We start from the raw sequence: 14640 nt of genomic DNA on the forward strand, positions 1-14640 counted from the left end.
AAAAAAAAAAAAAAAAAATATATATATATATATATATATATATATATATATATATATATATATATATATATTGATATATAATATGGTATATATCATTATCTAAATATATAAATAATTTTTCAGATATAAATTGTGTTTTGTGGCATCTAGGTATATGATTGGCAAGAGAAAAAGAATGTACTAACTAGGGAAAATCGTTTGGGGATTGAGAAAATATGTGATAGGTTTATTAATGGCTATTTATACATATTTATATTGTCATTAATACTATTAATTAATTTTTATAACAACCCATTATATTATCAACAATCAAATGTTTGCAAGCCCTATAAATAATTAATAATTTATATAAAAATTATTTTTATCTTAAAACCTTATGCATCAAACTTATGTATTGCACACAAAGCCATTGTTACCATTAAGCATTAATCATTATCCATTAATTGATAACATATAGAGTAACTAGTTTATTTTATTGTTATTATTTATTTTATTGTTATTACTCATTAATTCATTAATTATAACCATCATTGATGATTAAACCCTTTTATTAGGCTTTAGTCAACACCATTTTATTTGCGATCAAGTCTTTGACATATAAAAGTAGAATATAATAATTATTAGTAATTATTAAATAATAAATAGCATTATATTATATTTAAGATTAAATCTGGTAATAATTGTGAACTAGTAATTATAATATTGGTAATCATTGATTAATAGTATGATGATTAATAAGTCTAAGATAATCATTGATTTAAGTCCCCAAACATGCTTTGTGGTCTACTCTCGCAAATTTCATATTTTCCACATGGATCTAATCAGCCATGTTGCAAATGCCGAGAAAATAAAAGAAATTAAATGATAAAACAACACATCTCAAGGCATATTAACTCGTTCCCTGACAGAGACTTAGGAAACATAAATAAAAACCACCGAAGTTGCTGGTTTTATGTCTAAGAATAACAAGAAGCTAGACTGGGGGGAAAAAGGAAGAAGATAATCAGTACGCCGACAACAATCCGGTAATGAGGAGGTTTTGCTGGCAAAGTTCTGGTGCAAACAATGCTGAAAATGGCAACATCTTGTGGGAAAATGAAGTGGAACAACGAGAAATGGAAGATGTTTTCAGATTAATGGTCAAATCACGGGAAAAACGTCTATGAAGAAATGACTCTTGAACGGGAGGGAAGGGGGTTGACACTTGGAGAGATCGGAGATTTTGGGAGATCTAGGGTCTGTTTGATCCCACTACCTCTAAAGAGCCATGCATCATCCAAGACTTGCTCGACTTTATTCAATCTCCATAAGGTCTGTTACTTACAGCAATTATTGATCTTAAAGCATACACCTTACTATACAACATAGAAGAGAGAAGATAGCATTGTCTTATCATCTGAGAAAAACATCAGGGATTCAAGTAATTTGGTTGAGAACACCACAGAAAGATACCTCTGGTTGACCAAGAAATAGGAGTAGGTCATTTTAAGATCTTGGACTCAATTTCTTCCAAGCTCAAGCCTTTTGTTTCTGGAACAAGGAATGCAACGAAGAGGAAAGATATCAAGGCAATGGCCGCAAAGAGGAGGAAAATGTTACCTGTCCCCAGCAATTCCTACAAGAATTTATGCTAAAAACATAAGCTGTGATGATATACAGTTACAATATTGTAAAACTTTAATAGATCAAATTCCCAAATGGCACATATATATAATGAGATAAACCATCTATAATACCTGTAGAGGAGAGAATGCAAATGTTACTAAAGCATTTGAGCCAAAATTAGCAAGAACTGCAAGACTTATTCCACGCCCTCTTGTTCGAAGTGGGAAAATCTCAGATACCATCAACCAACTTACTGGACCAAATGATATCTAAAACAAAAATTAAATGAAATAAAAGAATTATCATGCAAATGATGTGAAATGCTTGTGGTAAACCATACTTCAGAAAAAATAACAAGACATAGCAAGACAAAGGCTAGTTCACAAAGTAAGAAGTGAAATTAAGGCTACCTGGTAGCTGCCAACATATAAGAGGAGGGCAACTACTGCAACTATAGGAAACCCTTGAAATACGTTATAGTAAGCTGTGAGAAGGGATAGAGCAACAACCTATGCATATTAACAGGCAGTAAACGTCAGTAAAAAATTAATATTTGTAAGAGGAAAATAACAGCTTGCCGTATAACAAAAATTAGATGAAGAAAAGATACATACAATTCCGCTCACACCTCCTAGCAACAAGGGCCGCCTTCCAAGGTCGTCCACTTTCAAAACAGCTATTCCGGTCATCAATAACTAGGAAATTATCAACTTATCCTTGTTAGTTTGAGAAGATACAAAGAACCAGAAGAACTGAAGAGAAACAGAACTATGATCATTCTCAAGAAATATGTGTCAATGATACAAAATCTTGACATCTAAGTAGATAAATGAAAAGAGGCACATGGGACACCTTAAACACTCCTATTATAACTGAAACTCGAGCAGCATCGGACGCAGCAGAAAATCCAGCAGTCTGCCATACAACCACAGACAGATTAGAGATGTGTCTATTTATTTATAAAAAGCTCATAGTCTCTCCTATTATTACAAACCATCAAGTAGTTCCCACTGCACTGGAGTCACAAACTATATGTTAGATTACCTGCAGAATTGAAGCAGCATAGTACAATACACTGGGTTGCCCTGTTATCTGTCATAGAGCTCACTACATCATCATACAAGGATAAAAACTGTCTCATAAACAAATTTATAAACAGCAAGATAAGATGAAAAACAAGTAAGAAATTATCAACCTGCTGAAAAAGAACTAAGCCTCCAGCAATTATAAAGGCTTTCAAACTTGGTCCTTCAAACACCTCCCAGATACTTCCTTCTGATTCTTGATCAGAATATGCTGATTTTAAGGACGCCAAAGTATCTTCTATTTGGTTCTCTGATACCACATCTCCAGCAGTACGACCCCTTAGCCTTGCAAGAGCATTCATAGCCTTTTCTTTGTATTCCTGTAGAGGTCCTTTGCCCTGAACAGCCCTGAGAAGTAACCAACGTGGAGATGGTGGTAAACTCCACATGCCTATTCCCATCAAAACAGCAATTGGCACACTGAGGCCAAACATGTAACGCCATCCACCAATAGCATTAATCTCAACACTGCCAATGAGGTAACCCAACTACATACAGAAGTTTTGAAAATTAAAAAGTGAAGAAGATTGCACTTGCATTTTCACAAGTTGGAAATTATAAATTATTTTACTTTAGAGAATAGCTACCAGAATTCCTAGAACTATTAAAAGTTCCTTCAGGGAAATTAGTGTTCCACGAATCTGAGATGGTGCAGTCTCGGCAATATACAACGGAGCCCCATGCATGGCCTACAAAAAGATAATAAAGATAATCACTGGAAGTGTGAAAATATATAATAAGAAGGATTGAAAGAGAAAGAAGGAGAGAAGAGAGAGAGAGAGAGCGGAAGCGCTAGCAAGAGAGAGTTCAATCTCTGGTGATTAGGGTCCTGGACGACCCCTAATAGCTTAAATCATGTATAAAGACAATAATGCCCCTACTCACTTACACCCTTATAACTCCTACGTTACACCTCCTAATTACATGAAATGTGAACTACATAAACTATCAAACATACTGAAAAAGATAACACTATACCTAGGAGGTGCAGATAGTGAGAAATTACCAAAAACTACGCTGACGTCTTCAGGGTCCAAGATGATGCAGGCAGAGGACCTAGTATGAGTTGCACACAATGCATACAAAAGGAGTGATTTTTTCACTCAATAAACCCTCATGGGGCAATAGATACTCTCAGAACTGCTCAAAAAGCAGTAGAAGCCATCAACCCTAAGGTTATGGCAAAGGAAGAACACAAAAGTTCAGATTAACCAGTCAAAGCAGATCTCCAAAAATCCCCCTTTTAAGAAGTCACAAGCTTCAATGGAAGGAAGATGAACGCTTCACATGCTTGTAACCAGGTCTTACTACTCTTATGCCATGTGAAAATATAAAATAAGAGGGATTGAGAGAGGAAAAAGGAGAGAAGAGGGAAAGAGACAGAAAATGCCAGCAGCAAGAGAGAGTTCAATCTCTCATGATTGGGGTTCTGAACGACCCCTAATCTCCTTTTATAGCTTAAAACATGTATAAGGACAATAATACCCCTATTCACTTAAACTCAGACCCTTATAATTCCTACATTACACATCCTAATTACATGAGACTTGAACTAAATAAACTATCGAACATACTGAATAAGATAAGACTATTCCTAAGAGGTGCAGATAGTGAGAAATTACCAAACTACCATTCTACAATATTTTCAATAGGAAGCTCAAAAATAGATGTCCAGAGAACGATTATTTTATGAACTATTATAAACTATAACAATAAAATTTGGAATTCTATCAATCTCAAGGATGTAACAATAAGAAAGGCAGAGGTTTGCCATCATTTTCAGAAAAAAGATTTTGTAGAAGTTAAGTTCTGTTAAATTGACTCCTTCAAGTTAGACACATTTCTTTTTTAAATTGTGGGTTTGTCAATACTCACCAAGCCAATACCAGCACCATAGACAAGTCGACCAAGTATAAGAACACCAAGGGTAGGAGCGAAGCCAGTGACTAAACCACCGAAGATATAAAGCAAAGATGCTATAATCAATTCTCTTCTTCGTCCTTTCAAAAGAGACAAGTTACACAAGATATTATATTTCAACAACACCACAGCGCATTCTAATTCTTAAGCATAAATTGTTGTCTACTGAAAGGAGCATAATATAATCACTGAAGTAAGACATCTACCAAGAAAATCTGCAATGGGATAAACCAGAAGGGAGCCAACCAGAGCTCCATAAAGGGACCCACTCACCTGTGTTAACAATGAAGAATTAGCACAAGATTCAGCTGAAGTGACCCGAATGGATTTAAGTTGGTATTTGTTACACCACAAAAAGCTAACGGTACTGTTTAAGTAGAAATAAGCTAAAAGAAGAACATACCACAAGACCAAGCTCAACAGAGGAAAGGTTGTACCATGTCACACCACTAAGTTGTGCAGACTGAGAAACCATTATAGTTGGAACATTAGATCAGAAAAAAATATATCAAGTTCTTTAAAACAGATTATCATATATTGCAAGATATGTAGCTTAAATCAATATCGAGTAAAAACGGGTACCTGCAAAGAGATAGTAGATCCTGATGTGGCACCAATATCATATCCAAACAGTAGACCTCCCAAGGCAGGGAATAAAAACCTACATCCAAAGACACAGTTATTATATTATGTAGTTTAAAAGGATATTCCACTAGTCATCAAGAATACTTCTTTCAATCAGGTGATCTTCGGTCGCAACAATTACAATTTATATTAAGCAAATTGTACATTAGCAAATCTTGAATTTGCCATTGGAATTTGATGTAGTACATCGCCTGAACAATCTAAATGATCTTTAAATGTTTTTTTTTTTTAATCTTGAATAAGAAAACATGAAGCATTTTTAGGTGGAAAGCTACTGTCAGCAGTTTGCTCATGCCACAATGCTTATGATTGTCAGCCGGTAGCAGCCCATCCATTACAAGCAGCATGGAAACCCTCCTTTTCTTGGTAGCTTTCGTTTCTAATTTTTTATGTTTCTACGAATGAAAAACTACATTTCTTACTAATATTCCAGTCTACGACGCCAACAAATGTCAGTCATTTAATGGAATTAAAATTGGACACAATCCCTCAACAAATCACCCGGCATACTCTGCTATACTAGGTGTCAAATTTCACCACAAAGTAACTGCTAACACTACCTTCAGGAGAAAGCTAATGGAAAGTAAAGAGCTCAGCACAAGAAAATCAAAAGCTAAATCAGAGCTGAGAAATGAGTGACTTACGGCAGGATGACAGAAGACCAAGCAAAAGACTCCTCATCTGAAACAAGCGGCTCTGCAGCTTCTCCCCCGGCTGAAATATCTCCTTGGGCGCGAACCTAAACACAATTAAAAACAATACAGACAACAGACTAGTTGAAATACTTTCACTTTGACCAGCAACATAATAGAAGGTTGTTGTACCTTCTGCCTACAACCAGCTCTAAAAAGGATAGCTGCTTTAGAGAAACGCGAACTACTTCTAAGAGCAAATGAGTCAAAGTTTCCACTGAACGGAGAAATTGAACGCTGGGAGAGCCGGCCTGTGAGCTCCCTCTTGTTGAACTGAGAAGGTAAGACGTTGAAACTAATTACGGATCCCGAAACAGAAGCCATTGAGATCTAAGTGAACACAATGGAGCTCTCCAGTAGCGGGTGAAGTCCATAATCAGGAATTGCAAAAGATCCAACGCAACGAATCCACGTGACGATGCACGCGGGAAGAGGTAAAGGAGGGAGAGACACGTGGCAGTTGATAACTAGTGAAATCCAAAAAAGGGTTAAAAACATTTGGGATTTGAACCCGACGTGAATCGAACACGCAACCTTCTGATCTGGAGTCAGACGCGCTACCATTGCGCCACGGATCCCATGTATGAAGCTTTAGTGCAATACCATTTTATTTCTTTTAACTTAACTTATAAATATTGACTAGCTTAACAATTTATTTTACTTTAATTACATTTAACTAGTTCTAAACCAAATGAATCAACTACTACTTTTTTTAGTTTCTACAGTAACAATAACTAGGCATGATCTTCAACCACATAACGCCCTTCAACACTTGAAGTCGTTAGTGGAGCGCAGATGAAGCTTCATCTCGATGCAGGGGATGAAGGGGTGCTTCATCTCCACGGTTTAATTTCAATCATGTGGAAGAAGGCCATTTTTTATCTTCTTCGAATTGAAGGACGGGCGACGCTCGTATTTTTCCCTCTCTCTCCTCGCACCCCCCCATCGCGTGTCGTCATTTTTCTTTTTTCTTCCTCTCTCCCGCACTCCCTGCCCTCTCTCGTCTCCCTGCGCCCCCGACATTGATCTCGTCCTTCGTCTCCCTGCGCCCCCGACGTTGATCTCGGCCACCATCTCAGTTCCCTCTCGTCTCCGGCCTCAACTCTCGGCCTCGCCCTCTCTCTCGCAGCCCGTCTCTCGTCTCCGTGACTCCCTCTCTTCTCTCGGACTCGCTCTCTCTCGCTTCTCTCTCTCTATTCCCTTCCGACCTCCCTTTCTTCTCTGTCTTCTCCCTCTCTTCTCCCTTTCGGCCTCCCACTCCCTTCTCTCTCTGGCTAGTCTCCTTTCCCCCGAAAATACCTTCCGATTTGAGTGCGCCTCCGACTACCACGCATCTCCTGAGACTGCTGGTGAGTTGCTGCAGAATCACAGCACAGGTGACAAATCCCAACACGGATGCGATCGTGGCCATGGCTTGTTCCTTGAGCAGGAATTTCTACCTCAGTACAGGGCGAGACTCAACCAATTCCCTCGGTCTCGTAATTTCTGGGATCGCAAAACCGCTTCCTAAGTTGGAGAAAAACTAGGTTTCCGTCTTGTGGAAATCGGACTCTGCGACGTTGAAATCAATGTCAAAGAGGAGCTATCCAGGCCGATGCATCAAAGAAAGAGTGTCATCTCTTTGTTTGATTCCGTCAAAAGATCCGGTGTTTGAGTTTCCGGCGCCGAGAAATTGCAAATTTGAAGAAATTTAGGCATAGGGGAAGATCCGGTAATTTCCTGTTCTGGAATTGTTTAACTAAATCTTGTATTTTATGCTTCTACCATCTATGATTTTTTTTAGCTTGAAAGAGCAACAGATTTTCTAGCGAAAAAAGGAAAAAATAAGAAGAAAATTAGAAATCCTTGCTCGATGAATCTCTCGCTTCCGAGCTTTACTGGTTATTTTAATGCTTCTGTGAAAGTGACTCCAATTTTTTTTTCATTCGCCTCACACCATTAAGTAGGCTCAAGTACGAGGAATCAAATCAAGCAACAACATTTCTTACATGGAAACAAGGCTCATAGATGCTCCTGATACCTGCAGAGAAATTCTGGTGGGAACGAGGTCACAGGCAAATTCAACCACAGGAACCTACTTATTGTTGTGGGCATTAAAACTTGTCATTTGTTTCTGGGTCTCAGCTATGCCATGTTTGTAACTTGACACCATTTTAATGGAGACCGTGTTTAAGAGATTGAACTCTATTTACTGGTTCGACATTTAGATTATTGACAACGGGAGACGGAGAGACGATTTCTTGAGTGAAACACCTCTGGGATCAGGGATGGCAGTGGTGAACCACAGAACCCGTCCCGACCCGATTTACCTGCGGAATAGGTTGATTCAGTCCAGTATATACTAACAGAGTTCAGATCTGCTATGTCAAAATATATTATATATTATTAATTAATACAATGCAAATCTATCTTATGTTATTAATATAATATTTTTTATTTATTAATCATAATTTTTTTTATTTACTCTATTGTATTAGTGATTTAATAGTGGTAATTAAAATATTGTTAACTCAAACACTTTGGTTTAATTAGTTCATTTTTATAATTATTAAAATCAATGATTTTAAATTTCTAAGATGAAGATGAAGATGAAGTTGTCCACACTAACACCCTATTTCAAAGATTTCGAAGATGAAGTTGTCCACACTAACACCCATTTCGAAGATGAAGATCATGTAGATACATAAGATGAAGATGAAGATGAAGATGAAGATGAAGATCAAATTTTCATTTTGTTGACTAACCCCCCCCCCCCCCCCCCCCCCCCCCCCATAGAACTTTCATCAGATTGGAGTCCTCTTTGTCCAAGTTTTATTCAAATTTATTTACAATCCATAGAATTTGAATCTAAACCCTTTTTTGATAATATAGTATGTTTAAGATTTTGGGCCATTTGCATTTGAATGCTCTTCAAATAAATTTTATCAAAGCATAAAATTTGGGCCATTTGCATTTGAATGCTCTTCAAATAATGCTTATCAAAGCATAAAATTTCTTCTTTGCACAGGGATCAATCATTCAACCATCCCAATTATGCTAAAAAAAGAAAAAGAAGAAAATAAAAAAATATTATATTTTATAGTTATTGATTGTGATATTTATACAAAGTTTAAAAAAAATCATACTTCAAAGTCAATTCGGATCTATGTTGAGAGTCGTGAGCACATGAGGATCTCAGAGTAACATGTTGAAATTGGGAAACAACGTGACAAACACCATTCCTATGTTGACCAATGTTTGGATCGTGTTAATGAACACTTGTTGATACTATTAGAATATAGAGTTAAGTAGCGATTCAAGAGGCAATAGGAAGGCCTTTGCATCCATGGAATGTTAGGGTGAGCCTAGCTGCTTTGAAGTGGATGGTAGTGTAGCCTTGCCAGAGAGCTTGAGTGGGAAAAGATTGGAATTTCCAGAGTAGAAAGATTCTCACTAGTGTTTACAGGGATTTGATATTGGTCAAATCTGGATGACTAGACCAATTATTTACAGTCTGGTTTGATGTTGGTAATGGATTTGGTAGATAGAGTAAGAGTTTAGCATTGGTGCGAGAGAGAGACTTGGACTCTTTTGTCTTTAGGGATGTATTGGATTTCATATACATAATCTAGTTTGGATGAAGTAGGGTTAGGGTTGGGGAAAAAGGAGGCATTTGAAGATCTTGTAAATTCCAAGGTATAGTGTAATGATTAGAACAAAGAAGGATATTCCAATAAGAAGGTATATCAAGTTGTCTTGATTCCATAGGAAAGGATATACTTGGGTATAATGGTGAAGAATAATGCAAATGGTTAAGAATCCTTTAGCATCAAATCATTCACACAAATACGGCTCCCCCACCTTTAAAACCAGACCTTTCATTGAATGAACTATATGCTATGATACCCATGAAAGAGATATTGGGCAGTTAACCAATATTTACACGTGAAAATTGGATCCACAACCAAGTTCAAGCATTCATTTGTTCTTCATATGAGCACATTCTTTTGTTGCAAAAGATCCGTCAAAGCGGCAACTATAGAGCATACTAGTCATATGAATGAACAAAGGCTATTAACCAAGAATTGCCTTGGGGTTTGCATCTCTCCGTTAGAAAATAAGGGCATAGGATAAGAAAGAGGCGTTGGAGTTGTCATGGCTAGGGAAGGAATGAAAGGAGTCAAGGTAGAAGAGAAGGAGAGAAGGGGGAAGAGTAGGAGTAAGATACAGGGATGAAGCCTTTGTTCTTCGGGGAGATACCAATTGCAAAGATATAGTATCATTACTAATCTCAAATGTTCATGTTGAAGAGGTGATTTCCAAATTTGATATGTCATTACTGCTTTAATACTTTGGACATTTTTTTATTTGCAATTATCGGTATTTTCCACAACTAATCTACCACTTTTGAGGCATCCTTGGAGTCTGGCAATGAAATTTTCAACTATTTGGACTATGGTGGTATGTGGATGTTAGAGTTGAGGACAATACATATACTTCTATGAATTTTTCAAACCATTTAGAGGGAGGTAAGTTCATCTACATTGAATAAAGACTTGTGGTTGATTGGAGTCACTTTTGGTGTATGTCTTCTTGGTTCTAGCTTGTATGATATTGAATTGGCTTCATCATCATCTAGATAAACTTCTCTCCATATTACCCATGGTTAACAACCTTGTCTTAACCTTAGTTACCCCATATTACCCATTATTTACACTTTCTCTCTTGAATACCTAGACAAACTTTCCCTCAAAGTCAAAGAAGTTATCATCTACCAACTTCTCAAACATAGATTCGTCCACAACATCCAACAATTCCTTGAAATAGTGATATTCTTAAACCAGTATGTCTACCCCAAAAAGCCACATCTCAGCAACCCTTTCATTTAACCATTCATTTTTTTACAATAACTACTATAACCTATCCGAGGAAATACTCTATTACTTTTGGTATTTGTTCAAAAGATACAACATTGCCTACATCTTCAATGAACAAGCCCTTTCAAATTATTTGAATACTTGGCTCCACAATCAACCAACCATGGCATATTTGTAACACAACTACCTAGCCAAACTTCTCACATGCTTCCACCCTCTACATGAATGGAAACAACTAATATGGCAGAAATAGGACAAGTATGTGCTAATTACAATTCACAGGCTAGAAGATTATATTCCTCATTATCAAATGCCACCTCGGGGTTTATCATATGACAATTTCATTGTTCTTGATCTCATAACAATGATCCAGTGGTGGTACAAAGTTTCACTCTATACAGGATGGTATCCGATAATGAACAAAGAATTTCTGGAGAATAAGTGTACTCTAAATAATGTTGAGGTAAGTCAAATACCCAAAACCATCAAACTACATAAATCATACACCTGGCAAGATATTTGTGAAAGTTCCTTTGGATCATTCACTCACAAAGTCCTGAATCTTCAAATGATGGACGAAATAGGACGTCATTGAAGCATGAGAGATGGAACATATCTATAAGATGACAGACAATTCTTCACTCTCACACAAATCGAAATTAGGTTTGATCATTCCTTAGATTTGGATTGAAGATTCTAGCGTAGGTCTGGTACTATTCATGTCTAGAGTTTAGAACTGTTGAAGTCCATGACCCAACACTATGCACAGTTCTATTCAAGCCCACTGTCCAGCATTCAGTCTCAAGCCCGTCACTATTGGCCCAATGACGAAAGCATCTTTACTAATTGATCATATGAGGAGATTGACTTGGAATAAAGTTAATTTTAGGTGTGTAGTTGTGATTAAAAAATGCTACTTTTGTTGTATGGTTGAGATGTAAAGAAATTGTTTTTTGTGTTTTTTTGTAATATAAAGTAGTTGGTCTCTAACTACTATAAATAGAACTTCATATCGTGTGCTAGAGGCAAAAGTTGAGTAGAAGTTAGCAAGAGTTTTTAGAGAGAAGTAAATTTCATGTATTCTCTCCTTTCTTCCCTTTCAGTGTGTTCTTAAGTGTTCTTGTAATAGTTTTCATATAGTAAAAAGACATTGAGTGTTTGTTTGTTTTCATCCCTTCTTTCTTCCAATTCCACGTAAACTCCTCTTTCTTTTCGAAGGGGAAGATTCAAAGCTCAGGGCTGCCTTTTATTCTTTAGCATGACCAGTATGCTTTGCAGTTGTCACTTTCAATAAGCCAATCTGCTCTGGAAATTCCTGGAGGGAAGATATTATATGTGGTTGAGAAGTATACGCCCCTTCTTTGATGTGCATGCCCAAAAAATTGATGAATGTTAGGGTAGTTTGCATTTTTATTTTGTGAGCATGATGTCATACTTTCATACCAAAGAATGGAAAAACTACAGATACTCTAGATGTTTCTTTGGTGTAGTAGAGAAGATAAGTATATCATCAATGTAGATGAGAGCATTTTGGAAGAGTGGAGAGAATACCTTCATCATGGCTTTTTGGAAGAGAGATGGGGTAATCTTTAAGCCAAAAGGCATGATTGTCCATTGGTAGTGTGCATTGGGTATGTAAAATTTTGCCTTGTGTCTATCTTTTGGATAGATGCCATGTTAGAATCCTTCTTTGAGATTAAACTTTTAGAAGATGAGGGGCTTTGCTTGGATATTGGAAAAGAATCTCCTTATTGAGTAAAGGGAATTTATCATCTACTAAGAAGTGGTTTAGGGGTTGGTAATTGATAACCAATCTTTTTCTTCCTCCGATTTGTTATGCTCTTTTGTTGACATAGAATGCTTCAAACTCCCATTGTGAGGTTGTTGCTTCAATTTGTCAGTCCAGCTTTAGTTGACAAAATTTCTTCTATGCCATCTCATAGTAGGTTGGATTCATTCGTCGATGAGTGGTGACTGTGGAGTGTATATGTCCATTTTTCTTGAAGGGAAGCCTGGTAAAGAATTCTTTGTAAGTCCATAGAGGTTGTGTTTATTTTGTATGGAATTTTGAGTATTAGCACAAGATGTTTGGATAAGTTGTTGTGGAAGTTCCTTAAACAAATAGGTGATCGGGAGAGTTCTAAAATGGTTGAAGTGATAGACCATGGTAGAAGGCAATCTTGATAGATGAGTCCCTTTTTAGTTCACTTGAGGTGTCGGATTTCATGGAGGATGTCAAATCTAATGAGCGCATCCTTGCCTGTGAAGTCTGAACCAAGGACATTGTGCTTGACCACATAGTACATGAAGAGCTTGAACAATACCGTTTTACTGATTTTTGTTAAATTAAATGAATTTCTAAACACAACATGAAATTCATAATTTGTAAACTGAAAGTCTTACCTCTAGTCATGGCGACCAATTTTTAAAAGAACAGAGATCAACTCGTCTATTCAGAGGCTCCTTGATGAAAAACAAACGCTCTACTAGACCAAATCCATAACCCTTAAACTCCTCTTTTCCCATCAAAAGAGGAAAGGTTGTAACCGATGTGCAGTTACAATTGTCCACTATAGCCTACATCTAAGGGAAACCACTTCCTAAAGAATTGGTCATATTTGAACGTGTCTAACATTCTCCTACTTGATCCATTTGTATATTTAATATGTATTATTGAATATTCATACATCTTCAAAAATGTTTCTTATAGATATAATAACCTTATACCTAAACAAAAAAATATTAAATTACATGAATCGTGACGGTAAGTCCTTTAAAGCAAGTATTACCTTCCACATATTACAATGCAACTGTCTCCTTTGAATGAGAACCATATGTGGTGCAAATCTTTATGAATAAACTTCCAAATACTCATTCTAGATCAATTTACATTGTCATTTTCTAAACTTCATGTATACTACTAAATAAGAGAAGAGAAATATGAATTTAATGGGGGTTTTTCAATTGAAAAATTGCTATACAAACATAAAAGGAATCTCAATCACATAAAATTATATAATAGAACTGAGTCTCATATGTTCAACATGTCCATTATAAACAATGGGTGGTAGACCTTTTGTCAATGGATTATCTATCAATCATTAATCTGGTGCTGATGTGTTCCACGACTACTTTGTTTGTTTTTCGAATAACTAAGAACTTTATGTCAATATGTTTACTACAACTTCTAATCTTATTGTTCTTGGCCAAAAACATTGTTGTAGAATTATTGCAGTAAATCCTCAATGGCTTAGAAATTGTGTCAACATTTTCAAGCCCCGAAATAAAATTCCTCAACCATATAGCCTGTGATGTCACTTCAAAACATGCTACAAACTCTGTCTCTATGGTAGAATTAGCAATCAAGGATTATTTTTGCATTTCTCCAAGAAATGGCTCCTCCTTTTAATAAGAAGGCGTATCCCGATGTTGATTTTCTCGAGTCAAGGCAACCAACAAAATCAGAGTCTGAATATCCAATCACTTCCAGATGATCAAATCAACAATACGTAAGTTTGTAGTCTTTAGTCTCTTGAAGGTATCACCTAACTTTCTTTGCAGCTTTCCAATGGTCCAAACTGCGGTTGCTTTGATACCTGTCCAACATTCCTACTGCATATGCTATGTCAGGTCTTGTGCAAACCTAAGCATATATTAAACTCCCAATTGCACTTTTGACAATAGGTGCAATACCATATGAAGAATTATTCATACGAAATCTCTCTAAACTTTATTGATATAGGTTTCTTGAGACAATCCTAATGTCCCTTGAGATTTGTCTCTCTTAATCTTTATGCCTATGGCATAAAATGATTCACTCATATCTTTCATATCAAA

The 14640-nt window shown here is 36.5% G+C and overlaps 1 protein-coding gene and 1 non-coding gene across 2 annotated transcripts; both read right to left on the bottom strand.

Moving 5' to 3' along the window:
- Nucleotides 1–1282: 1282 nt before the first annotated feature.
- LOC137941805 (D-xylose-proton symporter-like 3, chloroplastic) lies at nucleotides 1283–6317 on the bottom strand. The gene is made up of 14 exons (XM_068787393.1): nucleotides 6080–6317; nucleotides 5900–5994; nucleotides 5193–5271; nucleotides 5014–5073; nucleotides 4817–4883; nucleotides 4566–4690; nucleotides 3278–3379; nucleotides 2801–3178; nucleotides 2650–2697; nucleotides 2458–2520; nucleotides 2220–2300; nucleotides 2016–2114; nucleotides 1737–1874; nucleotides 1283–1615 (listed from the first exon to the last, which is right to left on the bottom strand). The coding sequence occupies exons 1-14, from the start codon at nucleotides 6269–6271 to the stop codon at nucleotides 1481–1483; spliced, it is 1662 nt and encodes a 553-aa protein (XP_068643494.1). The 5' UTR covers nucleotides 6272–6317; the 3' UTR covers nucleotides 1283–1480.
- A 136-nt stretch (nucleotides 6318–6453) lies between these two features.
- TRNAW-CCA (transfer RNA tryptophan (anticodon CCA)) lies at nucleotides 6454–6525 on the bottom strand. The gene has a single exon. It is a non-coding gene; the product is annotated as a tRNA-Trp (tRNA).
- Between the last annotated feature and the right edge of the window lie 8115 nt (nucleotides 6526–14640).

Source organism: Aristolochia californica, unplaced genomic scaffold, assembly GCF_029961685.1.
Source record: "Aristolochia californica isolate CCGP_79_NKW_82.1479 unplaced genomic scaffold, dmAriCali1.0.hap1 SCAF_10, whole genome shotgun sequence".
Taxonomy (NCBI): domain Eukaryota; kingdom Viridiplantae; phylum Streptophyta; class Magnoliopsida; order Piperales; family Aristolochiaceae; genus Aristolochia; species Aristolochia californica.

Bases quoted from the DNA above. Each gene is read 5' to 3' on its own strand.
- LOC137941805 (XM_068787393.1), bottom strand. From the start codon at position 6,271: ATGGCTTCTGTTTCGGGATCCGTAATTAGTTTCAACGTCTTACCTTCT. The intron at 2,698-2,800 runs GTTGATAATTTC...GCTCTATGACAG, and splicing joins GCTTAGTTCTTTTTCAGCAG to ATAACAGGGCAACCCAGTGT. The intron at 2,301-2,457 runs GTGTCCCATGTG...ATAATTTCCTAG, and splicing joins TTATAATAGGAGTGTTTAAG to TTATTGATGACCGGAATAGC.